At 35.1% G+C, this 2741-nt stretch overlaps 1 protein-coding gene across 1 annotated transcript; it reads left to right on the top strand.

The window, feature by feature from the left end:
* Nucleotides 1-1191: 1191 nt before the first annotated feature.
* On the top strand, nucleotides 1192-2052 carry LOC113312267. Its single transcript, XM_026561027.1, has one exon. The coding sequence runs from the start codon at nucleotides 1192-1194 to the stop codon at nucleotides 2050-2052; it is 861 nt and encodes a 286-aa protein (XP_026416812.1).
* Nucleotides 2053-2741: the final 689 nt, after the last annotated feature.

Genomic DNA, 2741 nt, shown 5'->3' with positions numbered 1-2741 from the left:
AGCCAACACATTTGATGTTTGTAGATGACATATTCATCTTTTGTAATGGTAATAAGATGACATTGGAGAATTTAATGGAGTTATTAATGAAGTACCAAAGCTCATCAGATTAGGAAATAAATAAAGAAAAAAGTAAATGTTTTGTGGGTGGTACTTCAATACAAGGAAACAAGGGATTGCTGAGTTTTTGCAGATAGAGTTATCTACTTTTCCAGACAAGTATTTGGGAGTTATATTAAATCTAGGTTGAGTGAAAACACAACAAGTATGGGGGATGGTTGAATTGATGCAGAAGATGTTGGTTGGATGGATGGGTAAATTGATAGATTTTTCTGCAAGATTAACTCTTGTTAAGTTTGTTTTATGTAGCATGTCTATTTACACAATGTCAGTATACAAGTGGCCCAAGTCAGTGATAATGGTGTGTGAAAGAATTATCAGAAATTTCTTGTGGCCTGGAGACCCAAATTTGAAAAAGCTAGTTACAGTGAAATGGGATGAAGTTAATGCACCTGCGGAGGAAGGTGGTTTGGGTATCAGAAGACTAGAAGTGGTGAATAAACTCTGTTAATGAAATTGTTGTGGAAAATAGAAAATGAAGATGAAGAATGGACTATCTTTATGAGACCTAAGTACATGGACAAAAATGGTGAATGGATAAAGTACTACAAGCAATCTTCTATATGGCCTGGACTGAAATGGGTGATGGCTGAGATGCATGAAGGAAGTAGATGGATAGTAGGTGATGGGCACAAAATTTCAGTCTGGAAAGACAAGTGGATTAAAGATTATGCTTTAGTAGATAGACATGCTGGTGACAATTACATTTTGCAGAATGCTGATTTAAAGGTGAAAGACTTAATCCAGAATGGAAAATGGCATATTCCGGCTGCTATGCTATATTTTTTTGATAACAGTGAATTACTAGTCTTGAGGGAGGGTCAGGATAAGAAAATATGGACACGTGATATGACTGGTAAATTTACAGTTGCTAATGCAGCTCGGTTCATAAGGAAGAAGTACTCAATAATTCCTTGGGATAAGCAGGTATGGAAACCTTACATTCATCCTTATACTTCTAGCAATCTGTGGAAAATTTTAAGGGGAGCATGAGCTACTGAGGAAACAGTTAGAAATAAGGGGTTCTCCACTGTGTCAAAATGTTATCTGTGTGGTAATAATCAAGACACAATGGAACACATACTTTGGTCATGTGTTTTCAGCGAGCAGCTATGGCATTGGATGAGTGGTATATTTAAATGCTCTAAGACAACCAACTTTGAGGAGATTTTGAATGGTGCAAAAGGAAAAAGCCCTGCTATAAAGGAAGTGTGGAACATTTGGTCTTTTAATATAACGGTGGAACTGTGGTTTCTAAGGAACTCCATAATATACGAGGCTGTGACAATTAATGTTGAAGCATTCAAACAGAAAATTATGAGAATTACCAAGGAAGGAAGTATAAGAATGAGAGGTGAAATGATGGGGAGTGTGTATGATCTGCAAATACTTTTATTCTTTGGAATCTCTGTAATAAGATCAAAAGCTATAAATGTGAAGCAATGTTTCTTTAAATCGCCTGAAGTTAATCAAGCACTAATTTGTTGTGATGGAGCGTCAAATGGCAATCCAGGAATGGCAGGCTTGGGATTTGTGGCCAAAGATAATTTAAGTGGTTCTATTGGAGCAGCTTCAGGTGGAATGGGAATAGCAACAAACTACTTAGCTGAAGTAATGGCATTGATAGTGGCAGGTGAATGGGCCATTAACAAACATTTTCAGCATGTGTGTTTTAGTCTTGACTCAAAGGCAGTATTAGTTGCTTTTTCAAACAATAAGGTGCCATGGATTGTGTTGAGTAGATGGGAACAAATAAAGAAGTTAACCCGCTTCATTACCTTGAGACATTCTTATAGGGAGACAAACTTCTCTACTGACAATATGGCAAAGAAAGGTGTTTTGATGAAAAGAGGAGCAGTCATTTACTATGAAGGAAAACCACAGTTCTTAGGGAAACTGGAAAATGAAGATGACATGTACTTTAGATTTTAAATTCCATGCAAAGCCTTGGTGATGTATGAAGCATCTGTGTTTAGTTAGCCTTGATTGGCATTTATTTGTAATTGAGATTTTTTAAGTAATAAAATTCATGATTAACCAAAAAAAAAACTCATGCATCATAAGGGCGGAATTAGACACACATGTTTAACTACCCGTATTGATACCTTAAATCAATCCAAACACAAAGCGTTAGGTTCAATTTTGATTGAATCAGTAAAACAACAAGATATGGAAATTCTATTTGAAAAAGAAATTAAAATAAAAATAAAGATTGCTCTTTTCATTGATATTAATGAATTTCATATTAGTAAGGGCGTTAAATATTAATTAACCAAAAATAAATTTAATTTTCTAACTGTCAAGATGGTCAACTATGGTCCTAGGACCCAAACTCTAATTTAGAATTTTTTAGGACCCAAGTGCAATTCAGGTCACAAAGTTGGGACCCAAAGTTAAAATATCCCAAAAAAAAAGAGAGTTTTCCGCCAGTATGACAATCTTTTTATCTTTCCATAAATACCGATTTACACCTAACCACTTTACCTATAAGAGTAGAACCATCGACCTTAATAATACTCCCACCATCAACACCCAGATTTTTGAATCGGACCATTAAAGAGGCGACCAATTTATTAAACCAAACAACAATTATATATATATATAGAGAGAGAGATTTATGT

The sequence above is a fragment of the Papaver somniferum genome, chromosome 9 (genome assembly GCF_003573695.1).
Source record: "Papaver somniferum cultivar HN1 chromosome 9, ASM357369v1, whole genome shotgun sequence".
In the NCBI taxonomy this organism is placed as follows: Eukaryota; Viridiplantae; Streptophyta; class Magnoliopsida; order Ranunculales; family Papaveraceae; genus Papaver; species Papaver somniferum.
Note: the sequence above shows the minus strand (reverse complement) of the source record. Positions and strands in the feature narration are given on the sequence as shown.